At 44.6% G+C, this 15840-nt stretch overlaps 1 protein-coding gene across 3 annotated transcripts in view; it reads left to right on the plus strand.

Annotated features, from left to right (window-relative positions):
* Positions 1-15840, plus strand: part of LOC138584966 (pleckstrin homology domain-containing family G member 1) — a 71377-nt gene that overhangs the window by 36074 nt on the left and 19463 nt on the right. For all 3 annotated transcript variants that reach the window (XM_069657165.1, XM_069657168.1, XM_069657167.1), the window contains exons 2-3: positions 9496-10070; positions 15737-15837. In XM_069657165.1, coding sequence (XP_069513266.1) covers positions 9496-10070; positions 15737-15837 — 676 coding nt within the window. The remainder of the gene's footprint in view (positions 1-9495; positions 10071-15736; positions 15838-15840) is intronic.

Consider the following 15840-nt stretch of genomic DNA (forward strand, 5'->3'; position numbering starts at 1 on the left):
ATACTCTGGTTCATGGTCCAGGCTAAATAAACCGACTTCTAACTTTATCCTTCTTTTATTGTCTCTCTCATGTCTCTTAAATCCAGCCTGCGTGCCAGTCTCCCCTGGCTAGCTGCAGGTTTGACCGAGTGTTGAGATGCCATTGCAGCCTGTGACCCAAATTAGAGCCTTGGGGGCAACAGTTTGGGGGGTGGCCACAAATGGGATAGAGGAGAGGAGAGGAGGGGGGGGAATAATTACTGTTTAGAGCAAACTCTTTTGGTTTAGAGGTGCCGGAGACAATGGCCCCCTCCGTCCTCCTCCTCCTCCCACCCTGCAAGCTCGCTCAGTCCTCCGGGAGGACATCTGCCCCCCATCCCGAGCGCTCACGTGCAAGAAACTGCAGCTCTGTGGAGGAGGGAAGCAGGGTGCAGGTCCCTCCGGAGTAATCCGTCTTTAATAGAAAACAAATCAACAGTTTTCCAATCTTACAAAGCGACGGACGAGGATGCAGTGGCGAGGTTCCTCTCAGGGCTGAAATCCGGAGAATGAGGCTAGTGTGTCACACTCGGAGGGAGGGCCAAGGGTGTGTGCAGCAGAGGGTCGCGTTGGTGTCCCATGGGTGGGTGTGAAGAGTGCGTGTGTCTGAAAATAGGGAGCTGTTGGACGTGTCTTTCCCACAGAGGCTAAACACCGGTGCTGTCAGCTAAAACTACAGCGCGCATTCCTCTCTGATGTCCGCGCTGTAAATGACAAGCAGAGGTGCGCCGCTAGAGACGACAGGCTTTAATTAACGTTATCTGAAAATAAGGAGGTGTTTATGTGCCGGTTCGTGGTGGTTTCAATGGTTGAACTTTGAGAAAGAGCCATTTGTTGCTCATTAGCTCGCAGCTGTGTGTGTGTTTACTCTACCCGTGTTTTGTGAGGCAATGAAAGCCACAGGAGTCCATAAAGTCGCACATCAACTTTAAACTCCTGTTTTTACAGTCGTGACATGTGTAGAGATGTCTAAAGCCGACTTGAGACGAGAATGCTCCATTTATCTCTCCGTCCATCCTCCGTAACATCTGCATTATAATGTGTGTCCCCGGCCTGCGCAGCTCTTTGTCGCTCATCCTTCGCCTCTCTCCGTCTCTCCCACCTCTGCCCCCTCTCCTCCTCTCCTTCCTCTGCTCCTCCGCAGTCGTTCGGCCGAGCTGTGAAATCCTGAGTGACACTTTAAGGTCCTCAGCGTCAGTTGCGATCAAGCCTGCGTCTCTATCAGAAACGCAGACTGAGCGTAGGATGCGAGGCCGTAACGAAACAGGATTAAAACCGTCTGAAGTTTGTATTAGATGCTTTAAAGGTTTTGGGTGCCGAGAGAGAGAGAGCTGATGTTTGAGGGGTTAAAGTGCCACAAAAGGCGGGATTCAGCGTGAGACAGAGCGAGTGGGAAATGGAAAAGAGAAGGAGTGGGAGGTGTTTGACCTTTGGCCTTTCATCTCATCTCTTCTTCCTACTTTAATTCCTCTGGGTGCTCTCCTCCTCATTTCTCACTCTCTCGCAGACACACGTGTCCTCTTTTCGGCATGTTTCCCATCACGCTACCTTTAAAAACAAAGTTCTGCAGGATGCTGCAACAGTGAAGACAAAAACAACTTCAATCCATCCCAATTCACCCTCTGGATTCTGTTTATTGCAATGCATCTTGGTGGCGTAGGACTGCAGAATCAGCAAAAGTTGCATGGCATTGAACTCTTTAACCATCTGGTCGGCCTGTTGCAGAGTAAACAGGAACACACACGGACAAACAAGGTTGATTAAAGGAGCCCTGGGCTGTACAAAGTGTGTGGTCAGGTCCTGTCTGGCTAACTACCCCCTCTCCTGGGTGAAACGTTCAGTCTTTGTCCTCGAATGTTGGTCATTTCTAGATGAATATAACAGCTGTTTTATTCAAAGTGATTAAAGTAGCTCTACTGGAAACCTGTTGACATTGTATAAGATATCTTCATCTTGCATCAGACCCGATGAGACCTTTTTTAATGCCAACTTGTGCTTATTAGAGTAGATTTGTCATTTGTTGCCTTAAGTAAATCATTGCTTTGGAAAAAGCCTCTGTCAGTCAAAGCTGGTCTTCTCTGTAATCGATAGAAGCAATAATATTTGAAATTAGCGCCATAGCTGTGGAGAAAGTTGTACGAACAGCTCGTGGTTTCGCCCATTCTACATTCCTACAACACCCAGCGTGCATTGCGCCCCTCCCTCTGAAAGAAACGGTCCATAGAGAGACACTGGAGTGAAATACTACCGTTTTCCAGTCAAAGACATTGATCGCTGCAGGCGATGGCTCAGAGCGGTACAGAATCCCAAATACGACGAGAATATACCGGTGGATCGTCTAAAAAATCTTCAGGTCTGCAGTCTACATTTCAAACCTGACGATTTTGAACGAGACATGACATCAGAGGCGGGCGTCCTAGATTGAGGAAGTGTAGTTTAGCGAGCTCCCTGGCTTCCACCAAATGACTGGCGGAGGTTTTCCAGGGCCTACTGGAGAAGCGAATAGCGTCCTCCAAAGGCACAGAGCCAAATTGCATTTGTTTCTACCATAATGGCATTAGCTCCCCGTAATAGCATGATAGGACCGGCCCTTTAAAGAGACACAGTCCTTCTGTTTCTTCCCCGAGGTGCAAGTCATGATTTGATATCTTATCGTTGCTTTCAGCACAAGTTGGATAAAGACATATTTTTCTTGGCACCAGTTCTTCTTCTGCTTGTATCAGTTGGACATTCTTTGCTTTTGGTTTCTTTTTGCCTTAAATGTGCCAATTTTTCAGTTGATCTGTCTTTCTGATTGAACGGTCTGCTTAGGAGAACTCTTCCTCCTGAATGTTTGTACTTTTGGAACTGAATCAAACATGTCCAAAAAGGTTGTTGTTGGGTAACAATTCAGGCATTTTAAAACATTAAAAACTTTCTGGCGTATGGCGTTTAGATTACGGTATGTACTGAGAAACAACGCCCACTATGATTTCCTGTCAGATGTTCCCTTCAGATCAGACTCATTTAAATAGGGAGTGTTATGAACACATGTGCTCCAAATGCAAATATGAGCCCTGGAGGTCTGCAGCCGTACACACACAGGCTGGTCAGTGTGTATTTTTGTATAGTAAAGTATATGCTTGCAGAGGGATGGTCCGAGCCCAGAGGAATGTCCTGTGCAGCTCGTATGCACACAGCCAACGGTTACTTCATGAACATATGCCGAGGCTGAATGTATAAAAGGAAGAGGGGGGAGAAGAATGGCAGGAAGGGAGAAGGAAAAACGGCAGGGATTAAGATGGGGGCTGGAATGTCGTGAGAATTTTATGCAAGTGGCATCAATGAAAATTTAGCGAGAGGAAAGAGTGGACTGGAGATGAGATAAAGAAATATGGAAGAAAAGGGGGCAGTCAGTTAACTGACACGGCCTGTTGTCCTCGTCTCTTCTCACTGATGTACTGTTGGGAATGACGATGACTGCTCAGAGATTTTGCAGTTGCTGCCTTTTGATGTGGTTCATGTTGCTCATTTTGCAAAAAGCTCCTTTGTAGCAGTGTCGAAACCCATTGACCATCATCCGACGATGATATAGCCTCTTGGAGCGACAGCTTACTCTTTGGGGCGTTAGGTGTAACCAGCGGATAGCGACTTCGGCCACGACCTCCTTTTCCGTTTTCTGACTAGCAACTTAAGAAGCGAGAATGAGTTTGACTTGAGATACGATGTCTAAGAGCGGATTGTTAGTTGCACTTGCATGCAGACATCTGTTTATAGAGAATAATTAAAGCTAAATTGTCGTCAGATGATCGGCGATGGATCCAGGATTGCAGTATGGCAGATTACGTTTAGTTTCCTTTGCTCTCCACAAGGACTGTTTTTCCTGCATACAGCGAAAGCCACCTGAAACTCTTGTGGACTATACTACACGGACTACAAAAACCAGAACGCTTCGGACACCCAAAATTGGTAGAAAATGTATGACTCCATGTATCGTGAACCCAAACAGACATCCAATGTTGCAGAAGTCCAACTGCAGGCATGTCTGTGGTCTATGCGGTCTGCGTTGCCTAATCCACAGAGCATCTACCCGTATACTGGCCACTGTAATCATTCATCATACTGACCCTGAACTATTCCTCTCTTGAGCCACGCAGTCAGCCAATTCTGAAGTGAGCCTTCAGAGCAAGCCAAACCACGTTTGGATATGCCAATGTTAGATTCTTTTCACCACGAAATCCCCTCTTTGATTTCCTTGTGTGTGATTGCTGAGGGATACTCCCTGGACGTCGCGTGTTTGCTTTGTTGCTGGAACCAGCATACTTCACATTGTCAGTTTATTACACTTGTTTTAAACCCAACGATTAGGCCTACCACTTAACTCAAAATAAGTAGGACATTTGTTTGTAGCAGTTCTGTATGCAACATCTGCATACAACATAAAAATGTTGAACCTTTTTATGGTTCAAATGTCGTATAAGATGTTCACATGTCTATTACAAAACACTCACAGGGCTGTTTGAGCTCCCTGTGAGGGCCGTGAGGGTCGTAAAGAGTCGAGGGTGCTCACAGCTGTTTGCTGTCCACTCCACAATAAAGAGCCCTTCAGGTGTCCATAAAGTGTGCGACTGAAGTGGACGGGTTAAGTGTAGCGTGAGTCATTAAACCTGGCCAGACAGGTTCAGACTGACTTACTGCATGGATGGAGGGGAAGTTTGTGGTTGCAAGTGCACGAGTGTGAATGAACACTAATCTTTTAATGCGTCTAAATAGACACAGTGTCTCGTCTTCATTCAACAGCATTACAGTCAAAAACAGTTGATTAGGCAGTTTCTTTTGCTTTTTCAGTAAGCAAGTACAATCGTTATCTCTTCATTTGGCAAACAATTTAACCACAAGGTCATTTTAAAGGCTGCTCTTGACCTTTTCAACTGTATCACACCAGATGGAAATTTAAACATCATTAACGGTGTCTCAGCTCAGGGGCTGCATCCGTTGAAAGACGATTTCCAAGGCCCCTTCAGATGTCGACAAATGCGTCCTTTTTCCGGGCCACAAACGATTCATCAGGTGCATCCTTTGTGGCCCAACGTATCCCAAGATTCATTGTGCCCCGATTCAAAGAGATGGCGGACTCTTAAGCGGCCGAGGAATACACTTTTTAACGTAAAAGTTTCTGGTTTCAACTCAGTCGAATAGCTAGCGTTACAAATGTTAAAACACAAAAGAGGCCTTGTGACAAATCACCTAAAAGGTTAAGTTAGTTGACGTTAGTTATGATAGCTAGTTAGCCAGCTAGCTATCTGTTGCTTGGAGGTGGTTTACGTGACACAAGGGTAAGGGCGGGAACAGCTGATGAAGCAAACAGAAATCCTCTGTAGACCAGACCGCCTCTCTTCGTAGCCTGCGTCCTTTGAAGGATGCAGCCCCTGAGCTGAGACACAGATTTTGTCTCAATGAAAGCTGAGGAAGTTTATCTGCTGGGAAAGCTTGTGTGGTATGAGACAAAGCTTTGATTGTTTGAGCTTTAATTTTGATCGGATACAGTTTTCAAGGTCATGTATTTTTTCACCAAATGTAAATGTTCTTAAGCATCCAAACATCCCTGGTGCGAGAAGACCACTGCATTTTGTGGTACATGATGTTTTCTTCAGCTGTGGAAGTGCATCTAGAAATCAGAAGTGAAGAGCAAACTGTCAGTATAGTTTAGCTGAGCTGCTAAATTTGTACCAGATTCTTGTTTTAACCATTTTCACCCATTTTTTGATTCTCAAAACAAACCCTCAAACATGTTCGGGTATTTTTAAATCTAAAAATAAATCTCAAGAGTTCAGTTTTCGTGAGTAAAAAAAACCCCACATGTGACTCAGAGTGTTTTGCCAAAGCTTTGTGTACATTCTTTGCCCAGTCTGGCTCTCGCTGTTTGCCTTCCAGACAGCCCTGATGTTCGACATTATTAAACTTGGCTGCAAAGCGCTCCGGCTCTTTTGTCTTTTTCAACTTTAATGAAAGCCAGAGATTGAAGCCAGGTTGTTCAGGCACTCGCTGGTTCACTCACTCTCTAGCTTGGCAGCAAACACAGCCCTCACACACTATCCTAATCCTTGCATGCACGGACCTGTGACACACATACACACAAACACACACACGGAGGAGAAACAGTCCCAACCTGCATGCTTAGGACCATAATTAGAGATCATTTACAAGGATCAGGTTGAACATAATCTGGGCAGGAGGTAACTAAAGCTTGGCCATCTTTGCTCTCTGTCTGTGTGTGTGTTGAGGAGGAGGGGGCTGCTGGTTGTCTGAGTGTGTTTGTGTGTGTGTATAAGAGCCAGTTCACCCAGGAAACGTCCAGGGTGTGCCCCAGACATGAAGGTGGGAAGGAGGGGCTGATCAAATACAAGATGGAGCAATCTCTCTGTGATGTTTGGTTTTCACCTCAAACGGAAACACATGGCTTCTCTGTATTTACTCTACTTGTATATTTGTGTGTGTGTGTTTCACGTGTGCACACTGTTGACCATATCTAGCTGCCATAGTTAATGTAAGGTCCATTAGGTTATTAGCTCAGTTAGCGTTATCTTTGCTCTGATAAACGTGATGCATTTAGTGTGAAACATACACACACAACAGAGTGTAACATAAATTCCCCAGTGTGATAAGGAGTGATAAATCATAGATTTGTCAAAGAGCTAATAAAATGGTCGGTTAGCTATTAATGTCTTTTTGTGTAATGTGATATTACCCTTTGTGTGTTGCTTATCAAATAGCCAGGGTTAGTTTATGTGTGACTGTGTTGTTTTCACTCTCCGGATCTTTTCTCCTGACTGATCTGTAATTATTAAAAAGTGGGTCAGGCTTTGAGTGGACAAACACACACACACACACACACACACACACACACACACACACACACACACACACACACACACACACACACACACACACACGGGGAATCAGTTCCAAACTTGTCTGATGAAAATACTGTTTCATGCCACTTCAGTTTTTGGACGCTCCAATTCCTTCCTGCTTTTCTTGGCACAGCAGTGAAGCAAAATTAAAGCGAGACAAAGCTGTGATTCAGCACATTAATCGCTCCCTTCATTGTTGTTTTTGAGATGTGGATTTCAAAATAAGACGGCTCCCTTCTGAGGAACATCAAAACAAGGAATAGATTAATTTTGAATTCCTGTGAAAAACGTGCGCACGATGGTTCAATGAAGCGAAACAAATGTGAGGGCCTGAATGTCTCAAACTGTTTTACATGGGTAGTAAAACATCACAAGAGAAAAGGTTCAAACATTAGTTACCTTAATGATCCTTTAAGCCTCTTTTAGCTTGTTATGCTAATTGTTGTTGTTGGCAGTTGATTCTAATAAATTCAACTGTATGCTGCTATCCAACACCACACAGCAGATTAACAAAGTTAGCAACTAGCTAGCAAAGAAAGGGGAGAAATTAGCCGCCAACAAGCTAGGTATAGACTCAGGATTGACAGAGACTAAAAGAGAGCTAAAGGGAGAGCAAATTAAATACTAATAAGATTAGATAAAGGCATTTGGTATTTTTGCTTTCTCATGGGGGGTAAGAGAAGAGGAGAGATAGGTTCAGCGGTTGGGGGGGAAAGCCTAGCTAAACATAGAAACATGAAGCAGAGGGGAACAGCTAGCATGGCTAACACCTAAGTTTAAAAAACACCAACTCAACTTTTTGAGAGCAATAAATAGCCAGGACATTGTTAAAAAAAAACCTATGTACAAGCCTCTTTTTACTGCTCTCTTTATATATGGATAATAATGGCTGTTTTCCCCTGAATTTTTATGCTAGCTTAGCGAAACGCCACCTGGGACTGTACAGATGTGACAGTGCTGTCAAACTTCAGACCTAAATTTTGGTAAGATAAGAAATATCAGCTTTTTTTTTTTTACTAAAAATGTTTATCTGTAACTTAAATTTTTATTAGGTGGTCAGAAACACAACTCCAAAGGAATGCTAATTCTGCGTAGCCTGGCTGCCGCAGGCTTCAATATGCAATGTGCTAACAATCCTGCCATAACAAGTTTTATAGTGTGATCATTTGTCAGCTGTCGTGTTCAAAGCCTCTTCAGCCACAAGCAAATAAAATAATCAAAACTGTGGTAAATACGGGCTCAGCTGGAGCAGGAAACATGATGTTCAATTTCCTTATAGGTATCAGCCGGCTTCAGTAGTGGTTGCCAGAGTCAAACCTGTGATCTCTCCATCAGAGACCCGTCTAACAAGCATGCCTGCTGCTTAAATGCTCTGAAAAGAGGTGTCACCGTAGCAAAAAGACCTCCGAGGTACCTATTTGAAAGGTGAGAGAGTGGGTATGCACAGGATTCTTTGTGCTTGTTCTTAGCTTCACGTTTCATGTTTTTGAACTTTGAGTCTGTGATCTTCAGAGCTTTGAAGTGAGACGGGCTAAAGGCTGAGCCGGTGCTGCTGGCAGCCAGAGCGCAGCTCTGTCCTATAGGGCAATGGGTCTCTGTGTTGCCACAACACCGGAGCTGCCGGGGTCACTGGTGTATCAGGCTTTGATGATAAAGACTGGTGTCAAACTCCCACTGGGCCGGTATGAGGCTCTCTCCTGTAGTCCTTCCTGTGCTTGTTCGTTGTGTTTTATGTTCTCTCTCTGCTTCTGGCCTTTCTATGAAGCGAGACCTTGAGGGAAACTTGGAAGGCTTCCGTAGATACGCTGCATGTGTGGTTTCAGTCTAGCTGGCCAAACTGTGGGGCCTTGGGAGAGCCGGTAATCATATCTTAACGGATCTCTCCACAGACACAAGGTTGAGAGCCAGTTTGGCACCGGCTTGCCGCCAAATAGACTCCTGTAGTCGCACACACACAGACACACAAACCCGACTCTCTCCCATGTAAATAGAGCTTTCATTCATTGCCTCAGAGTGGAGTGCTCTCAGCATTACACTGGTAATCTTGTCATTAAACTCAATCTCTCTTTCAGTCATTCAGCAGAAATTCTCACACACTCACTTACATTTATAACTCGTACAAATAGATTAGGAATCGAAAGTTTCCATGCTTGTTTTTTCTCACTTTAAGTGTCTTTGGGAGGAACTGAGGACAACCTGTGAGGGCTCATACTCCTCGTATGCCGGGTGGTCAGTCAGCCTGTGGTCAGCTGGAATGTCGGGAACTGCAACACTAAACAGATAGAGACTGTATGAATGTATGAATTTGAAAGTGGCGTTGAAGTTACACACAGACTCTTTTCAGCACTTAGTTTGGGAGGAAGAAAGGGTCTGCCGAATGTGTAAATTTCATAGAATTTAACGGCTGTTTGTGTGACTTTCCAGCACCAGTAAGTCATACGCATATTAGTTGTAAGAGGCACATAATTGCTGTAAACAAATAGGGTTAAACACATTAAATGAAATACAACATTTGTATCGTTCTTTTGTTATTATATTTAAAGTAAAATTCATTAATGAGATCCTCTTTTTTTCATCCCTCTAGACGATTATAACTACCTGCCGGATGTGTTGCCTCCTCTTCCTGAAGTCCCGGACTCCGGCTCGGCCCTGAGCTCCGTCGACTTACCGGCCCGCTGCCTCCGCAACCCGGCCTTCCTCCACGCCTCCTCGCGCTACTGCTCCGCCCTCAGCATGGACTCCTCTCCCGACAGCGCCGAAAGGCCCATCAGCTACAGCTCCACATCTTCCTCCGCCTCCTCCCGGGACAGCCACTGCTCGCTGGGCAGCCGCTCCACCCTCGTCCCTGCTCCTCACTGTAACCCCGTGACCCCTGACCGGGACTCCGGGGCGATTCGGCTGGAGCTGGTCCCGGCCCGGCAGCTGGGATGCCGGGATGAAGACGACAGAAATGATGCGGGCGTTGATACGGTGAAAGGACAAGGGAGACAGGGCAGCACACAGACTCTGACAGAACATTCAGAGCCTGAACTCGGCACGGACGGAGGAGAGCAGAGGACAGGGCAGGTGCAGGGTCCCAGGACGTATGTGGACCGGGTGGTGCAGGAGATACTGGACACAGAGAGAACCTACGTCCAGGACCTGCGTAGCATTGTCGAGGTAAGGATCTTTCAACCACAAACATCTTCACTAAACACAACCTGTGTAAGAAATTAGAAGCCGACGACTGATATGTTGTATTGGCCGGGCTTCAAAGGTGTGTTTGCACATTTGGCAGGAGATCAAGTGTAGAGGGAGGCCTTGAACAAATTTGTGCTTTTGAGGTTTTTATCAACTCCAAATGTGACTTCTCAGGTTTCAGTCAGGATGTGTTTGAAATTAAATGATTGATGAGAAATAACCAAAGAAATTTGTTCCCAAAGAATCAATTTAGTTTACATTAGGAAGTGCTGGAAGGAGGTAAAAGTAACAATACGATGGTGTTAAAACCTTCCTTTCAAAATAAAAGTCCCACATTCAAAATACAAGGAATGATTGCTCAGTTTCAATTAATAGTAATCAATAGTTTAAAAGCCTTTCTCATCTTTCTAAGGCAAAGAAAATAGGTTGAACTTTTGACCCACTTGAGGTCCGAGCAGCAGTACACCGTCATAAATGTGTTCCATTCCAGCGCCTGTTTGACCTTGGTCTTTGCAGGAGGAATAGGGGGCTTTAAATCACCAGATAACACACATCCTTCAGGTCTTTGCGGTTTCCCTCCCACACGTGACACGCACTGCTCGTTGCCTGCTGGGAAACCTCCGACACAATAAGGTCACCTGCGCTGGCAGGCGGGGTTTGGCCGAGCTACACGACACCGTTGCCTTTGTGCTGCAGGCACAGGCGCACATTCAAAACTTCTTTTTAAAGCACACACACACAATACTGTATGCACACACTGAGATAAATACACTCTTTTTCTGTGGTTGGCTTTGAACTGCCAGGATACACATTGCCTCCAGTCAGAGCTGTAGCTGCTTTGTTAAGGCTTGGGTGTTGTGGTTTGTATCAAAGGTTGCTCCCTTGCTCTTTGTTTCCCTTTTCAGCTCCTTTTTGCTTCCTTCACATCGTATGTGCGCAAATGTGTTGCGCGCAAATGTGTTGCGCACATACGATGTGCGTTTTGCATTCGCGTTCCTGATATTGTTTTATTTTGCATATGTTTTGGAGCTTTGCCCACTTTTTTCCTATCCTCCTTCCTCCCAGTGCTGCCTCCCCCTCTCTAGGGGTTCATGGATCAGTGTGTTTGTGTGTGTTTGTGTGTGTATGCATCGGGTTAAAAAGGTTCATTCTGTTGTCAAAAGAGAGCAGGAAACTCATATTCCCAGAAGACGAGGTGGGAGTTAGTTTTAGGTGTTGTGGTTTTGGCCTGTCACCCCTGATCGATGCCTCATCCTCTCCTGCTCCTCCTTCCTTTCCTCCCCTCTTTAGGTGAGGAAAAAGCGGAAAGGGAGAGGAAGGCAGTTTGAGGGATTTATCTCTGAGATAACGTCTAAAGTAGGTTAGAAAAACACTGAGCAGAGCTTAGGAGCTGCACTTAATAACCCTCTATATCCTGCAGACCACCTTTTGGCATTAGGGAGGCAGACCACCCAGCCCTGGGAGACCCCACTCACACAGCAGGACAGCTAATTCTTCACCAGAGAAAAAGCAGTTGCATTTAGGCTTTCCTCACCCCTTTAATGACAGTTCCAGTGAGTGCACAGAGGATGGATTGCACTGATTGTATCTGTGTGAAAAGAGCTTTTAACATAACAGTTTAGTCCACCACCGACCCGTCTATTATCAGCACTGTCCTGTGTGAGCTGCTCCTGCAACCCCTGTTTCAATAATCCTTTTGGCCATGCTGCTTCCTGCAATGGAAGAGGGTGTGACAGTCCTAACACAAATATTTACCCAGACTCCCCTGGGCTCACCTGTGTTACATCTGTCAGCAGGGCCCTGGTCCACACACAGTCACACTCATACTCTGGCTGCCGGTGTGTGTGAATTTAGATAAATTACAGTACATGTGTGAAGCCCCTTTCCCACTGGTCGAAAAACTCGCTAACACCTGGCTTTTTTGCTTAGTGGGAAAGGTTACAATCGGCATTCAGACCAGGGTCATGACTCTGCAGTAGACTGTGGTAATTATCGCCTCGGCTCCGATCAGCATTGATGGGAACACAAAACCTGTGTCGACACGCTAATCTCCGTCCCCTTTCCAGCACGATGCTATGCTCCGTCTGTAACTTCAACAACCCTCGTCATCTTAGCTACAAATTCCACCCATCCCTGTCCGAGCAGCGCTCGAACATTGTTCCAAATTAGTCAGTGCCGAGTTTGATAAACAGACTGAATGAGTAATAGATACGATAAAGACCTAACCACCGTAACATCTTCACTGGCCTCCATGCTGCTTAGTTACCAAAGAGTATAATGTACGCTCTTTGTGCATACTTTTGTTTAATAACCCTGTTTCTGGCACGTTTGTCAGACGTCAGATGGTGACGCAGCAGAAAAGAGACAGAAAGGAGTATACTTCACTGGCAATGGGAAAAGAGACAATCAGCATTTATTAGCGGGTCTTCCCGGGTCTGAAAAAGCTGCGTTAACATGCTAATTTTGGTGGGAAGGGGGTATCAAGCAGTTTGTCCGTATAATGCATTTCTACGGTGGCCCTGAAAGGTCAACATTCTGCAATAAAAGATAAGCAAATAGACAAAAGACAAGAAAATAAAGAGAGTATACTCAGCAATTTGGAAACACATGCACTATTGTTGCCATGGAGATTTCCTTTTTTTTTTTTTTCTTTGGGGTTTTTTCCCCCCTCAAGTCGGTAAAACAGTTTTCTTAATTTGCTTCTGTTTTGTCTGTTTACATTTTGAGCTCTCAGGGCCACCGTACATTTGTGTGTAAGGTTAGCATTGTTTGTTGTTTGTTAGTTGGGTGTGATCCCCCTCCCTTGGCTCGATCACTGTGTGTAATGAGGCCTATCGGTTATCCACAAACAACCTCAAAGACAAAGCTCTGATCTTTCTTTCCCTCCTCGTCCACCTCTTCCTCTCTTTTCTCCCCTCTTTTCCGCCCTGAGACCTCGACCACATCGCCACTGCAAATTGAAGTTGACCACGAGTTTTGAAATAAACCGAGAACATCACTTTTGCAATCTGGATGTTTGCACTCGGCTTTGTCTGGAGGAATGACTTCCTACCGCGGTGCAGAGTGAGGGACGTGTTTGGCGTGTACTTGGGGAGGTTAATGGTTAACACCAACGAGTATCAAGTTTGTACATGTTATGACTGATGCTTAGCAGGGAGTGTGCCTCAAGGTGTGTGTGTGTGTGTGTGGATCTGAACACTGCCTGTTGTTGGCTGAGTGTGATGAGTGAATGTTTCAGGCCAGGTCAGATCCGTGACCCCGTGGCTAATACGCATCACATTACACATCAGCTGCGATAGTCGACAGAATCTAAACATGACCTCTTTGACGTGACCCCTGACATAATGTCCAACCTGCCCGTTAGTCTCGTTGCGTAACTAAAATCCTCAAAAACAAAACCTAGGCCTGAAGCTTCTGTGTAGAATTTGAACCCTAAACATCCAAGATGGCGGCCACTCTCTTTGTTTAAGCTGAGATCATCCCTACATCAATCCCCTCCCTTATTCAAACACAGTTTAATGGGCTGCTAAGGCGGCGCTTTTACAACGACAATGATGGCTAAATACATAAAACATTACTCTGGCCTTTGATCCCTTAAAAACGAAAGTGTTGCGTGCTGAAATGATCAGGTGTGTGTGTTTGTGCGTGTTCAGGGTAATTAGGTATTTTTTTTCTCCTTGTGTTTTCCATGCCAGTTTGTACAACCGTTACTGTGCTGCCACCAGGAACCATCAGCACCCTCAACCCCTATCCATTCCTGCTCCTTGTTTAACTCTTAAATACAGCTGCGTTGATGGTTGAGATACTTTTTTTGTGTGTGTGTGTTTGTGAACAGGTGTCCTTCTGTGTAGCTGGATTGGAGAGACTTTTTGTAGGCATGAGCAGAGAGACGGAGATGTTCCTCTCTCCTGTATGCTCTGACTCAGATTTGTAATGACTGGAGGCTGTAATTACATGGTATAAAGGGCAAACAACAAAGACAACATTAGAGTTACAAAATAATTGGCCAGTACTATGTACCTTCCCGATTAAGAAATAAAAAGTATACCTATTCATTTTTACACATATGTATAATACTAACTCTGTATGGAGGTTATATGATAATTATCATTGTCTCAGTACACTACAGGAATCCTGAGTACATAAAACAAGCTAGGCTAATGTTAGCGGCAGCTCATCTTCCAGCCTCTCCTGATGTCCCCTCGCCACCAAAGAGTGTCTAAAAAAGCATAAAAAAAGTTTTTACTTATGTTTTTACCGACTTAACCTTAACTTAACTTTAAATAAATATAATACAGCCTTAACAGCCTTAATAGCATAATATAGCCATTTTTGCTAGCTAACTCTGGATTCTGCTAGCGCAGCACTACTGTTGTTTGCTATCGTCACATGATCATTTCCTGAAGCTTGTTCTTGTTTGCTGCTCAAAAACACTAATTGAGGTTGGAAGCCATTATATACATTAATGTTTTGAGTATTTTGGAGAAGAATAAAAAAGTAGATTTTTGGTGGGACTAATGAAATATGGTGCATTTACTGATTTACTTGCTGATAGCCTGTACCGCGTGTTCGGCTGTATCAGAGGCATATGGTAGCAGAAATACTCTAACAAAATGAATCAGCAGCCTGCAGCAGTAGATTTAATTGTCGTCTAGTTTTACTGCTTTCCTCATCTCGCTATCTCACTATCGCTAACATGCTCGCACAAAGAGAAGACTTGCAACATATTCCATCCAGTACCTCTTCTACTTTCCACAAGTCTATCTGTCTTCCTCTCTCTTTCACCTTTCACTTTCTCTCTGCGGGGTAGACTGAGACCCGAGGCTGCTGCTGTATCAGCGCTCCTCACTAACAGCCCTGATGGAGGCAGTGATAAGAGCCAGAGCGCCAGAACCCTCTTGAATAGACTTGTACCTGTTTTTCCAATAAGCAGCCACGTTAAACCTGCGTTTCCCAGCATTCCTCTGGCTCTGGGATTTATTTACACTAAACCAGATGACCTCTGGTGTTTTCTTATCAGGGTGTTTACACAAAACAACAATACAAAGATAAGACAAATGGGCTGTCGTTATCTTCATTACACCTGGCTATGGCTGTTAGACCGGATTAGAAACAGGGTTTTGTTTTTGAATGAGGTGACGAGTTTTAGTGTCTGTGTTTTTTGCACATTATGTTTTTCCATTTAGCAACTGGAAGTCTTTTGTCGTATGGATGGAAGCTTCATGATGGTATCGTCCATTATTTGAAGAGGAATCTCCAAAATGTGGCTTGGACAGATAAAAAAAAATCGATACTAATATTTTTTATTTTCTTTAGACCAGCATGTGAACATCATTTGTATGCTGGAAAGAAATGTTATTTAAAAAATTGTACATTTTTGAAAAACAGAAGTCATACAAAATAAATGTCACTTAAGCTGCTCTAAAAATAAGACTGATATTATTCATACATTAGCATTTAAGTCGACAGTGAAGTCGTCCAAAAAGATTCTTCGCTCTGAAAGCTCCTGTGCTGAGTCACAGTGTGAGTGGTCTGTCAAAACCAATTATTATTGAGTCTGTGTGTCATTGCCGAAGCTGGTGCCAATCAAAATGTCAGCCATGTAGCTCTAACATGATGCTCTCTCTCTCTCTCTCTCTCTGCAGGACTACTTGGAGTGCATCAGTAACCAGTCTCGCCTGGCTTTGAGCTCTGAGGATAAAGGCTCTCTGTTCGGAAACATCCAGGACATCTACCACTTTAACAGGTA

This window comes from Semicossyphus pulcher, unplaced genomic scaffold, assembly GCF_022749685.1.
Source record: "Semicossyphus pulcher isolate SPU_LCO1_2020_fin unplaced genomic scaffold, fSemPul1.0.p SCAF_11, whole genome shotgun sequence".
Taxonomy (NCBI): domain Eukaryota; kingdom Metazoa; phylum Chordata; class Actinopteri; order Labriformes; family Labridae; genus Semicossyphus; species Semicossyphus pulcher.